At 36.5% G+C, this 14,078-nt stretch overlaps 1 protein-coding gene across 3 annotated transcripts in view; it reads right to left on the bottom strand.

The window, feature by feature from the left end:
- Positions 1-14,078, bottom strand: part of eys (eyes shut homolog) — a 206,369-nt gene that overhangs the window by 144,518 nt on the left and 47,773 nt on the right. For all 3 annotated transcript variants that reach the window (XM_077582976.1, XM_077582977.1, XM_077582978.1), the window contains 8 exons: positions 12,856-12,960; positions 8,848-8,970; positions 6,887-7,000; positions 4,926-5,048; positions 3,572-3,685; positions 2,421-2,654; positions 1,592-1,714; positions 1,389-1,502 (listed from right to left, as the gene is read on the bottom strand). In XM_077582976.1, the coding sequence (XP_077439102.1) occupies positions 1,389-1,502; positions 1,592-1,714; positions 2,421-2,654; positions 3,572-3,685; positions 4,926-5,048; positions 6,887-7,000; positions 8,848-8,970; positions 12,856-12,960 (1,050 nt within the window). The remainder of the gene's footprint in view (positions 1-1,388; positions 1,503-1,591; positions 1,715-2,420; positions 2,655-3,571; positions 3,686-4,925; positions 5,049-6,886; positions 7,001-8,847; positions 8,971-12,855; positions 12,961-14,078) is intronic.

Here is a 14,078-nt window from a genome sequence, read left to right as displayed (position 1 = left end):
CTAAAATCGTTTGCATTATAGTTTATTTTTTATGGCGCCCGAGCCTCGTCTGCCGACCGGAAGAACTACTTGATGAGACCAATGAAAATAAAAAGCGCAAACGCACGCGTCGCACGGATGAACCTGGCGTCAATTAGTGGTGTCTGACTTCAAGCTGCAGCGAACAGCGCGTTGAACTTCAAAGTCGTGTGGGTTCCACAAATATGTCTATTGACAACAGCGCATCTATGGTGGGTCAACTCAAATGCAAAATAAGCATCTAACATTAGCATATATACAGTATTTTCAAGTAAAAAATATGGAAGAGGATTAGGGCCAGTGAAGAGGGAGAAAAAAAAAGGATTCTCACTTCACTGGAGGAAAAAAAAGGAAAAAAGCAGGATTCTCACTTTATTCTCAGAATTCTAACTATAAAGTGAGAATTCTTACTTTATTCGCAGAATTCTCACTTTAATCACAGAATTCTGACTTTAAAGTTCTCACAATTCTCACTTTAAAGTCAGAATTCTGAGAATAAAGTCAGAATTATGACTTTAAAGGGTGTGTGTTTGTTTAATAAAGCAAAACAATGATTTTTCAAAATTTTGGTGTGAATGATGAATGGTGCAGGCAAATGTATTCAAATTCAAACAATGCCCTGTCGTGGATACTATGTTCTACGCTGTTTTTCTTTCGGTCAATTGTACCCCTGGCAGTGACTCCTACATTTCCAATAAATACCGCTACGGTGCCATAATACTATGTATGTTTAATTCATCGATTGGCTATGCGAAGCTCATATTTCACACTACAGTCCAGAGTACAACCAGTGCAGGAAACAAAGAGAGAAAATGTGAAAGTGGTAAATTGAAACAGCAGGAATAATATTAATAATAATAAAGGCTTGTAAAAATGATGATTTGCTGGTAACTTTAGAGCCAGCAACATTGGTAATGATTAAAAAAAAAGTTTTCATTTAATTTAAAACCGGAATTGTTTATTATAGTTTGCTTGACTTTAAAACAATTTATTTTGTGAGCTTCAATACTTAATTACAAGCTTAAAACAAATATAGCTCAAATTCTGTCTTTTCATATTTTCGAATGAGGTTTGGCACCATACACTACAAGTACTAACAGTCAGTTGGGATGAGAAGTTTGAATTACCTTCAGCAGTGCAACAAAATCTGACAAACATATGCAATATGGATGTATGGTTTACACAGTACACGGTGAATAAATGGCACACATATGGGCCCCCATGACATTATTTTGCTTAGGGCCCCTAAATGGCCACCGGCCCTGATGATGATGATGATGATGATGATGATGATGATGATGATGATGATGATGATGATGATGATGATAATAATAATAATAATAATAAATTCCAGCTGTCACTGGTCCTACCTTTGAATCCAAGAGGGCACAGGCAGCTGAAAGAAGTGACACCGTCAACGCAAGAACCGCCATTTGTACAGGGCTGGCTGAGGCATTCATTCGCTTCTATCTCACAGTTATCACCTATGACGCATAAAAGGAAACAATGAGGACAAATTGCTGCAGTCAGTAAAGAAATGTCACACAAACTGACAAAGAATATCATTGCATACCAATGAACCCAGGTGCACAGAAGCAGATGTAGCCATTTAGAGTGTCTTGACAAACACTTGAGACACTGCATGGCTTTCCCTCACAATCATTTATGTTCAGCTCACAATAACGACCAGTCAAACCTGCAGGGAGGAAAAAGTCTGTATGTATGTAATTTTATGTTATATTGTGTTTGTGTGATACAACTGGAAGATAGTTACAGTATTACAAAATAATATGATTTAAACAATAATAGGACCGTGCATAATAACAATAAAGACATTTAAAATCGTGAATAAACCCTTCATATTTAAAAATATTATATGCGAATCTACAGGTGCCAGACAGCAAGTTTAAGTGGTAATATCACCATTCACCACTAGATGGCAGACATGTTTTAGTTGCAATTACACTAGGTCTTATGAGCCCTATATTACATCATGAGTAGGCCTAATATTTTTTTGTGGCTTTAGAATGATATGTATGACATATTGATAATACTATAATTTTGAGTAATTTTTGTGAAAAAAATGCACAAAATTAGACTGTTAAGCAGTTTTGTGCTGTCCTAAAATCTTTTTGTGCACTGGGGGGGAAAAGTGTGTGGTTTGCTTCAAAGAGAGAGAGTTTCAAGAGAGTTTCTAGTTAGATCACATCCTTGCAAATGACACACTCATATAGGCTACTGTACATTTAATAAATGTGTTTTGTGTTGCTGCTTAAGCATGATGAGATTAGAGATCCAGTGAAATGATGAAATAATAAAACCTGGTGTGTCTCTGCTATGATCACAATTAATTCAAGTAAGGCCTCAACTGGAACCAAGTGCCTGTTGGATACTGCAGCTACCTGGTAAACAATCACACTTGAAGCCTCTCCAAAGATCCAAACATGTTGATCCGTATTGACACAGGCCATCAAGGCAGTGGTTGATAGGTGTTTCGCAGCGTGGCCCGGTGAAGCCATGTTGACAAACACACATGTAGGTATTTGCAAGACCTTCACAGCGGAGAGTTCCGTCAGGGTCACAAGGATTGGACACACATTTGTTTACAGATGTGGAGCAGTCACTGCCACGGTGTCCTGGTAAGAGGAAGAAGTGGGATTAAAGGAGTGATGGATGCAAGGTGCTGCACCATCGACAGCGTCCACCTGACTTCCCACATCTGACACACATCACAGACAATTATTTCATTGCCTTTTTTTTTTATATATTCCGACAGATTGACATTATTTATCTAACCTGGCCACTAAAGCCAGTGAAGGTATTGTTGTGGAGTAATCTTTTCCTCCGCGTGCTCGTTTTCTTTCGGGTAGTGAGAATGTTGGTTATCTGGATACAGGCTGGAGATCGATGAACAGTTCCTTTAAAGCTTTTATTTCTACAGAATATTCCGGGCACAAGTGAGTTACAGACAATGGCTGTAGCCTCTCACAAGTGCGAAGATTACAGAGGATTTACAATATTCATATACTATCTTGAAGGGCGGTACCACACAGTTTCCAGTAAACAGTTCAACCGGAGTTGACCGGACATGAGATAAAACTCAAGGACATCATTCAAACCCAAAGCCCATTTGAGGAATAGAGGAGGTTATTCAGTCATGACTGCACCTGGCAGAAATTGCGATAAAACTCACAAGGATACATCCGCAGAACAAAGCTCTACTGAGGAAATGAGGAAATTAAAACAGTTATGACTAAATCTGGGCAGAAGGTACACTTCAGTATTCAGGCAGTTGTACATAACTTGCAGGAAAGATTATGTTTTAAACGACCGTTATAAGCAGCAACAATGGTTTTCTATGGGCCGTAACATTTATTGTACTAGCAGTTATATGAACAATTGCTATACATAAGCATCAATAGAAAATACATGTTTTTGTCATATGAAAAAGTTCAATATTTCTGTTGAACACAAATGTACATGGCAATTTGTAAAAAAAATTATACGGTGTTCATTTCATAAAGAGTACTTTATAATACATTATTGTAATTACCTGGTGGGCAAATGCATTGTAATCTTCCGGTTAAATCGTGGAAACACGTTCCTCCATTTTTACAATAGTCATTATCATCCGTGCATGGTGAGAAAGCAACTGAGCAATTTTTACCTAAAAAGGAAATTGATTTTAGTGTAATGACAATGCAAATATGGCCACCGTAATGTATGTCACAATGTTTCATAAAACAATAGATTACAGAAAGTTTTTTTTTTCCTGATTATGGTATGATAGTAAATCTTTAGTCTTTTAAATGTTTCAATTTCAGTAAGATGGCGTCAAAACCTATAAAATGAACTAGATCGCATGAGCAAAGCAATTAAGTATGTCACTAAGTCATCGTAAAGCAGCATGATGTAGGGTATACATTAATACAGCAGGGCTATAATTTAATTCCTTTTTTGTGAGTGTTCTCTCACAGCCAGAAATAAACACTGCTTATTTGGCATACTTTTCATCTCCTTTAATGGGCTGAAGGATATAAATAAAAAATAAAACTGCCTTGTTAGTGCTGATCAACATGTTTTCACAACATTTTATGCTCTGCAGATAAACAGTACAATGAAATGCTTTTTCCATAAAATACTTTGGCTGTTTCACTCAAGAGTCCATCCATCCATTTTCTTTGCAGCTTTTCACGTTTAGGGTCATGGGTGAGCTGGACAAATCCCAGCTGAAAAAATCTTTTCTCACGGACATCCCATGACATTTTAAAAATTACAATACTGTCTTTTTAAATGGTTTTAGCAAAAAAGATTAAAGTGCATTTTGCAGAGCAGGTTTGATGATGTTTGTGTCATACCAATAACCATCGGTAGCAGAACAATATAGCTGGATGAAGTATCCTGTTTGTTATTTATATCATAGTTTGACTTTCCATAAAAAAAAAAAAATATCATGGCTGACTTTCAAATTCCAGACATACAATTTTTAGGTCTATAAAATGGATGTGTCCGGGTAAATACGGAAGTCCGCCAAATGTTTGCCAAGTCTTTGGAATTATTTTGTGGTTGAACTCGCTGTTGATTTTTATTGAACCACTGCAATGTAATTCATTTTATTGGAAAACATGGGATTTGTAGGACATTTAGAGCTCAAGTTTTTATCAAACTGCCTGTGAGAATGTGTTGTACTTTATTGTTGAAATTTGATACAACATCCAAACCACAGGTGTCGGAACAAATAAGGTAGGCTAAATATCAAATAAGAAGCAATCAGCGCCAGTGTTTTCAAGTGTAAGAAAGGATTTTTCTATGCATTATATAACAGCCACTCCGATGATTAGGGGTTTTGCAGAGTCATCATAATCATTAATGCCTAAATGATTAAAATGATGACACAGATAACTCACCAGCGAAGCCCAATGGACAGATGCACTCATAGTCTGCAACCAAGTCAATACATGTGGAATTATTGGCGCAGTATCCTGGGACACATTCATCATGATTGATTTCGCAATTCGACCCCTCGAACCCTGGAATGAAGAGAAAAACAGAGAAAAAAAACAAACATCAAAGATGGTGTGTAAATGTCAGTCAACAAAATTCTCGAAAGGATGCCAATTACAATTTGGCTTGTACAATATGTTATTTCCTTTTTATATATATATATATGACCAATTGTACAACGTTCCAAGGAAAGTCACCAAAATCTGATTGTATGCTAATAAAAGACGAGAAAGTAATATACAGGTATGTAATGTATAAGCAGTACAGCATTGCTTCTTTATGACTGACTGACACAAATATGCTGTACAGCAATTTTATGCATGGATCTACTTCATTAAAATTTCTGCACATTTCAAATTTCTAAACTGAACAGTTAATACTATGACGTGCAAACGAGTGCTGCCAATTCTGACATATATTATCCCCCTCATAAATATATTGGAGTGCATGGTCACGCTACAGAATGACTATCATTACCACTGTCACACACAGCAACTACAGGAGGGCCATGACAAATGCCAGGCCATCAGCACTATCGGTGCAGGTCAAATCCTCATCATTTCATCGTTTCTCAAACTGACCATGGAACCAATTTCAACCCCTCTCCGAGTCATAAAATTTGACAATTATCCCGACTTCATCAAAAATGCATAACAGGCTTAACCTGCAATGGAGGTTTAATCAGAACTGTGACTCTAAGATAAGACCATCTGCCTAGGAAATGATTGCGAAAATACCTGAGATTTATTAGCGCTGCCCGTATTGGTGCAAGTGACGATTTTGCAATGAATGAGTGAACATAATGTGATGATTAGTGAAAAACAAAATGCAAAACATGTCAATGAAAACAATTACCAAGTTGAAGTAGGATCATCATCATCATTATGCACTAAAAACACAATTTGTTTGAAAAATGCAGGTTTGCTTTTTAACCAAACATTAACCCAGGTCGACTGATTAGCTCCTGCTTATTGGCTAATCAGTAAAATGTTCAAGTACGAGTCTTTACGTTGGTGATGTGAGACAGTGAGTGTTTTAAATGAAAAAGTACAGTAAAGTCTGTTTTCATGAACATGAGTAACTATATTGATAACTGTGGGTTGATAATGTTGAGGAAATTAGACATTTCACATTTTGTTAGGAATTTTCAAAATAAAATACAGTCAGTTTTTTAAATGCAAAATACCGGTGAGTGTAGGAAATGTGGATTGAGACAAAAATAACATATTTTTGATTTGTAACACATTCTTGGCCATAAATGGGAAACTGAAGTCAATTAGACTAAAGACTTATTTTTACACCAGAACAAGGAAAAAAAATTCAGTAATTATCAAATATTGGTTGATTAGTTATCATTGATCAAAACAACACTGAAAATTGTTGACAATTGCAACATTTACTGTAGCTCTATGGCTGCTAACACATATATTCATACGGTATGCTATCTTAACCCCTGGGCGTTATTTGACCATTTTTTGGCTTTTTGTTGGTTCTGACCAAGCCATTTCAAAATAAAATAACGCCCAGGGGTTTTAAGCTATCTTAAAGCAAGACACGTTACATTGTGCGCTTAGAATAAGGATGTGCTGTGAAGTACGGTATGTTGCCTACTGTCTACCGCAGATGTCAGTATGTTCCCTTCTGGCCCGTCAAGTTTTGATCAATCATTCCTTGTTTAGCACTGTTGAACTGTGATAGTCTTTAGCAAGTGCTTAAGTATTAACCTCAAGGAATTTTTTTAAAATTATTATTATTATTATTATTACAATTAATAAGTTCTTCCCTTGCTTGTGTCAGGTAATTGTTCATGCCGGCAGTATACATTAAATAAACTATTGGAAATTGTCTTCTTATTTGCTGTTACCCTCTAAGCAGAAGCAGTAATACATGTCGGTGCCATCCACACAAACACCATTATTTTGGCATGGCTTTGATTCACACTCGTTGAGCTCGACCTCACACAATGACCCTCCAAATCCTGCAACACATGTCAAAAACAAAAAAGCAGGTTATTGCAGTCCTGGTTTTATTTCACTGGTAATCCAGGACAACATATTGTTGCTTGCCTTTTAGGTCATGCATTGATTCCAAAAAGATTGCCAGACACACACACACAAACACACGCACACACACACGCACGCACGCACGCGCACGCACGCACGCACGCACGCACGCACGCACGCACGCACCGTCTCACTGGATTATTAAATCATGTCAAATAAGCGCAAGTCCTTTATCGTATTAAACGAGGCCGATCTAGTTATTTTAAGATCAAAGTCGATCTATGCAGAAGGGGAACACATGAAACAAATAACATGCATGAGGGCACGAATGTAAAACCGTAGATGCGCACACACACACACAGCTAATTAAATGGAAGCATGTGTATGTTGTACGTGTTTGTCTACACACATCTATCTCACAAGAGAAAGAGAGCACGTGCCAGTTTGTATTTTTAAAATATTCTATAGTAATGTGTGAATTAGTAAACTGCCATGTGAAAAAAAAAAACTGGGGAAAAAATGTATGCATCGAACCTTTTGTTTTCCTCATATGAAGCCTACATCAATAGTTTGTCTGTTCCAAGAAGAACACAATGAAACATTAAATTTCAACTCAACTCTCAAAGCTACATTAATTTCATTCATCTTTTAACATCAGCGTTATTCAGTTTAAGAACGTGAATCAAAAACGTGCCAGTCTCCAGTGGAAGATATGAGAAACATATTTTGCAACAAATGAAGCTGGCAAGCTTTAGATAATATGGATGCCAAGCTCGCCCACCTGAAACATCTAAGGCAAGGCAAGACTTTAGAGTGTGCCCTTGAGAGGAGATGTGGGACAGCAGCTCACGGCAGGTTGCTTTCATTTACATAAGAAATCACTCACACTCCTTCATTTTGACATATGCCCAGCATACGTGAAACAGAAGTAATGAAGTCTCTCAGTTATTGATTTGGTCGCATTAACTTTTACCAAATAGAATAGAGAAGGCTGAAATATGAGCTTTTGATAGGCAAAATACTTTCATCCTGGCTTTGAATAAATATAGAAGTATGTTAACTATGATAATGACTTTCTGTCATGCCACTATACCTGTTAAGATTAATTTGTTCGAATTAGCATTGAAATGATACAATACACAGTACAGCTAAAGCGTAATTAATATTTTTAACTTTATACTGACTTACATACATATCTACATATCTACAAGCTCATTAATTAAGGGGCTATAAGATTCATACCATGGGCATTTTTTTTAGTTTGGCCCGTTGCACATCAAGCAAAAAAAAAAAATGCTGGTAAAACACAAATGCACAACAAGCGATCCACCACCACATATTTACTAAAAGTTTTTGAGGGTCTGTGTAGGCTACAGTAGACTGCTCTGTACTAATTTGCTGACTGTCTGGGTCCTGCGTATCCTTAGTATCAGAAAACATGTTTAAATTTTTGGGTGAAAGCTTGTGTAAATTCTAATTTTGAATCGTAGCAAAATTAGTCAAAATCAAGAACATTCTGATTAACTATATACATCTATAACATTGAACAGGCATGTGTTAGAGAGAATATAAATAACTTTTGATATGGACTTTTTTTTTCTTGCCAAAATGTAAAACATAAAAGAGAAATTGATTTCTAAACATTAAAACCTTGTACCATCTTGATACTTTCTTGTTTTGGTTTCACGTGATAATTAACAAAAAACAAGAATCTATTCTACAATATCACATTAGTGGTCATTTTTCAAGTCTGAAATGATTATGATATCAACCAGGCCTTTATGTTCTAAGTATATCACTACCATCAAAGGTCTTTGCATACCTTTTTCACATAAGCAAGATACATTTTGCCCATCCTTTGTTTCCGTACATAATACTGTATGTTCAGTGCACATCCCAAATGAGCAAAGGTCAATATCTATGGAGCAGTCTTTGCCCTTGAACCCTGTAATGACAACAACAATGACAATTAAAATTAAACACATTAAAACAAATCAATGTGTTTGTGGCTGTGTGTTTTACAACGTAAAGACACCTTTTAGCACATTCATGCAAAAATTGATTCTTCTTCTTAACCGCTAAGTATGCAGTATGTTAATTAAGTGTCTCATTGACAGTGACCCAACTCACCTCACTGATCAAGATCACATTCATCTACAGCACATATGCATGCCACTGATAAAAACTAACGCCAATATATGTTGTAAATAAAACACAGGATGATGTGGTGATACGCATCACATGTGCTTATCCGAATAAAGAGGCATTGACATTTGAAAGATAATACATGGACTACATCAATTGCTGTGTTTCAGTTTCAAAGTCACTGAACTACTTACATTATAAACTGCTAAAATCTGATATAATGATTGGACCAAACGAATTAGTGTCTTTGAATTTGAAAACTTCAGATTGTCCTCTAGGGGATTCGGCACAGGTCAATACATACACCCGCTCATATGATTTTTAATGACACACCCTACTCGGCCATCATTGGCTGCAGGTAATCATGCTACATTGCTGTGTCGACTTGTGGCTTTTGCGATGGTACGTTGTGATTTCTTTATTGTTTTTAATCCTTCATATTATGTTGAGCAAAAAGGGAAAGTGGTCGAACTAATTTGTGCAATATAAATTCATTACATATGGTGTTCCACAGGGTTCAATTATGGAGCCTCTGCTGTTTTGATTGTATCAGCTGTCCCTTGGTTCCATCTTAAGAAAACAGAGGTGGTTGTTTTAAAGTGCTCTATAAAGTTGGGTTGAGTGTGGAAGTCATCGTCCTAACTGCACGATTTGCATTGCCAAGTTGAGCAATTATAGTCCAGCGCAACTAGTTATCTAGCAAAACTAAAGGAACACTTCCTTAAGCTACATGGAGACGGGAAGTGCAAGAACATAACACTTTCTGAATTCAAGGTGATGAGAGCCAGATTTGCTGAAAAGATTATATACATAAACGACATTAACTAAGTGGTGCAATATATATATATAGGAGTGTGTGTGTATTATTTATTTTAATTATCTCTCTCTATTCTGTTGTTTTTCTTACTGTTAACTACTGCTGCACTTCTTATTTAATTTTGATTTTATCTCTTTCTATTCTGTTGTTTTTTCCTTACTGTAAACTGCAGCTTTTCCAGGAAAAAGTTCCCCACGGGGAAAATAAAAGTATATCGTATCGTATCGTATTACTCTCCCTGTTAATTTTGTTCACCTGAAAGCCCTATACTTATCTCTTGAATTTGGATTTTTTTTTTTCCATAAAAAAGTGTTTGCTGATTGCACATAGGAAACTGCTGGGGTTTAGTATCCCCAATAAGGGTACGAACCACTGGTTTAAGTGTATGTAAAATAACCATTTGACCTTCTATCCAACCTAACAACATTGTACATTTCCTGGACTTGGTATTTATTGGCCAACTATTCCCCCAAGAGTGTTTCTAAAGTGCTTAATAATCAATTGTGCATGCAATTCACTAGGCAGTTAATGTTGCATGAAGGAATGTCACAATTCTAGTGTCACAATCATCAAATGGAACACACTCTTCATCCTGACAAGCAGTTCAACTCTATTGTAAACACAAAATGTGATCAACGACTTACTTAAAATTTTAAACTGCCCAAAAAAATATATACTATATTGTTTTGTTATGTCCAGTAAAGGTCAGCGTGCACTGATATTCCACTCTTAGTGTCTCTGGTGTTCCAAGTCAGCATATTTTAATAGCTAGTTTAATACCATCCACGGGGCTCACTATACATCGGATGGTAGGGAAGATTAACATTGATAGCTGTATATCATGTCTCCTCCACGTTATCACTGGGACTACTGTTGTTGTTTATTACCTCCACTTAAAGAGATGTTGGCCTTGTTTATCTCCCCACGCATCAAATATATTGAATGTGAATACAATAAATTAAGATACATTTACACAATCTTGGGTGTTGAAGGGTGTATTTTACGATCCATTCAACTACGTATTTAGCAGAAACGGGCAAAAAGCCAGGCATGATGACCTCCTACATTCTGTTAGTACTTCATTCTGCTAGTTATTTTTCTTTCACTGTAAAAAACGTGCACGGGTCATTTGAATTTTCTTTTCTACACAGCACTGAACTATTCAACACTTTACATTGCATTACATTTTAAAGAGAAAAATAGCAACATACTATACATTATAGGCAGAAATTCATGTACTACTCATGTTTATTAATTAACTGAAACCACCCAGGAAATGATGGCCACATGGTCCGACTTCTTCGGAAGATGTAAGCACGCCCGCAACAGAAAGCCACTCACCCCCACCCTTTATTGGGTTTGTGAAAACAGATAAGCACATTAAAAACACCTGTCTATAAATCTGTCTATGTAATAAACCAGTAATGGAAGCTTTACTCACACATTGGTGTTCTGTTTTCTGTCTAAATCAAATTTCTGGCAAAATGCAGGAAATTAGTAAGAGCAGATAATCCACAGTGATGGATTTATTCTTTCTATAATGTCATAAACACACCATGTAAAAGGTACCATGCAGGGTTCAAGCTGGTTAATGTTTTTAATGATTTATTGTCCAGTAGCATGTAGTTCCGGGAACAAACCACACAATGACAACAAACCAGTAAGAACACTGAATATATAACAAAATAGTAAACACAAACCTAAATGTGTCAAACATGTCAGGAGATATTCTTTTTTCTAATATTTTGACTTTTACTGTGTGATAACTGAACATGACATTGGACTCAAAATGCCAAACAGCGCTGGAAGCGCAAATGCGACTTGTGCAATCAAGTGGTGATTAAATATTTTATGCCAGAAGGAGTCGTCAAATCAACTGCTTAGCAAAGAATGCAAAACAGCCTTCTGCTATGGGCTGATTACAGGCACGTTCGAGAACACTTGTTATGAAAGATATTACACACAGTAATACCGTTTTAAAGCAAGGTGTGATAGATAAATGTTAACAAGTAAACCGGTACCGGAAAACTTAAAAGTTATAGAAAAGGATTTTGTCATATTATTGTCTCCAAATATGATCACAGATGGTGGACAATGGTAATTTTTGAAATTGCTTGAAATTTATTTTTTACTTTAAGAAATGTATGTTTTTCTTCTAAATCTGTGTTAGTGAGCATTTCTCCTTTGCCATAACAATAAGTCCACCTCATGATGGGTTATCTCGGCAAAGGAAAGGTGAAAACTTCTCACTAACACAGAATTAGACAGAAAATGTATGTCAATAACATTTTGGGTGCATTTCAATGGACATCAATTATACACAGATTCACACTATGTTACACTATTCACGGGGAAATGATGTTGGATGGATGGATGGATAATAATAAAAATAATATGTATTATTATTATTATTAGTAGTAGTAGTAGTAGTAGTAGTATGGTCTAAGATATTGTGTTCTTTCTGCCAAGGCCCTCAAAGTGCATTTTTAATGTTGCTTCATTCATCCGTTCACATAATGATGGAAGGAAGGTAATTCACACGATAATGGCCACAGTGACCTTGACCTTTGACTGTGATCGACCAATTTATTTTAATCACGGCACCATATTTCATATTCATTTTGTTGCTCATGTTATTTCCCTGTGCACATAAGTCACAATTTCCACATAAAGTAATTTGCCAAGACCTGCGTGTGTCTTGTGATATGACAATGACTATGACCATTGAGGAAATGAGTACAGATGGGAAATAAAAGCCCCCAAACATAAAACATTCATTTATGGCAGACAACATTGTAGAGGCATAATTAACTGCATTGTATTTTTGTAAACACGATCAATAACAATACACATCTAGTTGGCACTTACCAAGAGGACAATGACAAATGTAGTCATTTATCAGATCCATACATGAGCCACCGTTGAGACAAGGCCGTGACCAGCAATCATTCACATTCTCATCACATCTCCTTCCTGTGGGGTAAAGATGTATACATTGAAATTAAAGACCAATCCTAAATAGCTCCACCTCACATAGGCTGATCCTAATATTGTAAACATTCACAAGACACTGAAGTTCTGCCTTTATAAAGACAGTAATTATATTTATTTGCACCTATGATAACAGCATAAAGCATGCAATCCCAATAATAAACACATCATGAAATTACAGTCAGAATTAGGTTTTATTACAGCAAGATTTGGGATTGGAATTAAATAAAGTCATTACTGACAACTACAAACCCAAAACTAGAAAAGTTGGGACACTATACAAATTATAAATAAAAACTGAATGCAATTATGTGGAAGTGCCACATGTCAATAACTTGTTCAGAATAGAACATAGATGACAGGTCAAAAGTTTAAACTGAGAAAATGTATCATTTTAAGGGGAAAATATGTTGATTGTAAATTTCATGGTGCCAACAAATTTCAACAAAGTTGGGACAGGTAGCAATAAGAGACTGGAAAAGTCAATTGCGCTTGTAGAAAAAAACTGCTGAAAGACCAGTTACCACTAATGAGGTCCATTGGCAACTTGATTAGAGCATAAAAAGAGCTTCTCGGAGTGGCAGTGTCTCTCAGACGCGAAGCTGGGTAGAGAATCACCAATTCCTTCAATGTTGCGCCGAAAGATAGTGGAGAAATATCAGGAAGGTGTTTACCAGTGGAAAAATTGCAAAAAGGTTGAAGTAATCATCATCTACAGTGCATAACATCATCCAAAGATTCAGAGAATCTGGAACAATCTCTGTGTGTAAGGGTCAAGGCCGAAAAATCATACTGGATGCTCATGATCTTCAGGGCCTTAAACGGCACTGCGCCGCAAACAGGAATGCTTACTGTAAGGGAAATCACAGAACGGGCTCAGCAATACTTCCAGAAAACATTGTGAGTGAACACAATCCACCGTGCCAGCCGCCGTTGCCAGATGAAACTCTACAGTACAAACAAGAAGCCATTTCTAAAGCAGACCAAGAAGTGCAGGCGTTTCTCTGGGCCAGGGGTTATTTAAAATGGAGTGTGAAAAGTGGAAACCTGTTTTGTGGTCAGACCAATCACGATTGAAGTTCTTTGTGGAAAACTGGGGC

This window comes from Vanacampus margaritifer, chromosome 12, assembly GCF_051991255.1.
Source record: "Vanacampus margaritifer isolate UIUO_Vmar chromosome 12, RoL_Vmar_1.0, whole genome shotgun sequence".
Lineage (NCBI taxonomy): Eukaryota > Metazoa > Chordata > Actinopteri > Syngnathiformes > Syngnathidae > Vanacampus > Vanacampus margaritifer.
The sequence above is the reverse complement of the archived record's forward strand: the minus strand, read 5'-3'. Positions and strand labels throughout refer to the sequence as shown.